General features: G+C 56.2%; 1 protein-coding gene across 1 annotated transcript in view; it reads right to left on the bottom strand.

Annotated features, from left to right (window-relative positions):
* Positions 1-195: 195 nt before the first annotated feature.
* ETH_00040845 (uncharacterized protein) overlaps positions 196-781 on the bottom strand; it is a gene marked incomplete at both ends in the record, with an annotated part of 1812 nt that continues 1226 nt past the window's right edge. The window contains one exon of the mRNA XM_013375018.1: positions 196-771. Coding sequence (XP_013230472.1) covers positions 196-771 — 576 coding nt within the window. The remainder of the gene's footprint in view (positions 772-781) is intronic.

Genomic DNA, 781 nt, shown 5'->3' with positions numbered 1-781 from the left:
ACTGGCGCCACTTACACCATCGACGGATCTGTTTGCAAATCTTCTGGAATACCTGCAGCTGCACAAGAATACAAAAGAGAAACAAAAATGCGGCTTGTATGAGTGATTATTTGGAGAATAATTTCTGAAATTCACCGAAAATTGCAATTTCAGAAGTTTTGCAAAACCACCAGCTTCCCCCACCACACGACCTACTGGTCTCTTTGTCATCAGAAGTGTCGACGCTGGCCGTGCGGGAGAAGAAGCGGCCGCAAGGAGCTGGGGGTTGAAGAGTTTGCTGTCGGCCTCCTGCTGCGCTGCAAGACTCTCTTTCCTCAGGGACATCTGCGTCTGCTGCTGCTGCTGCTGCAGCAGCAGCTGCTGCTGCTGCTGCGCCGGTTCCTCGCCGGGCCTCCGCCTGGAACTCGCCAATTCCGGAGCCAGTGATTGAGCGGACAATGTTTGAAGTTGAATTTGTGTGGCGAATTGAAGAGCCCGGCAAAGCCCTCGGGGCTGGAGTCCTCGGGAGTTTGATGGCGCCGTCTGTGCTGCTGACGGGAAGCTGTTCTGCAGCTGCTGCTGCGAGCTCGCTGCCGGGGGCGGGTCCCGTGCTGCGGCAGTTTGCTGCTGCTTGCTGCTGGGCCAGCAGAACGGCTTGTTTCTCTTGTTCGAAGGCCTGGCGTTGTTTTTCAAGTCTCTCGCGCTGTTCCTTGAGCTGCTGCCGCTCGAGCTCGAGTTCCTCTCTTTCTTTGTTTTGCTGCTTCACCAGCTCCTCCTGCCGGCGCCTGAGCTCTTCGCGATC

Source organism: Eimeria tenella, genomic scaffold (genome assembly GCF_000499545.2).
Source record: "Eimeria tenella Houghton genomic scaffold, Eth_scaff2482, whole genome shotgun sequence".
NCBI classification, from domain to species: domain Eukaryota; phylum Apicomplexa; class Conoidasida; order Eucoccidiorida; family Eimeriidae; genus Eimeria; species Eimeria tenella.
Note: the sequence above shows the minus strand (reverse complement) of the source record. Positions and strands in the feature narration are given on the sequence as shown.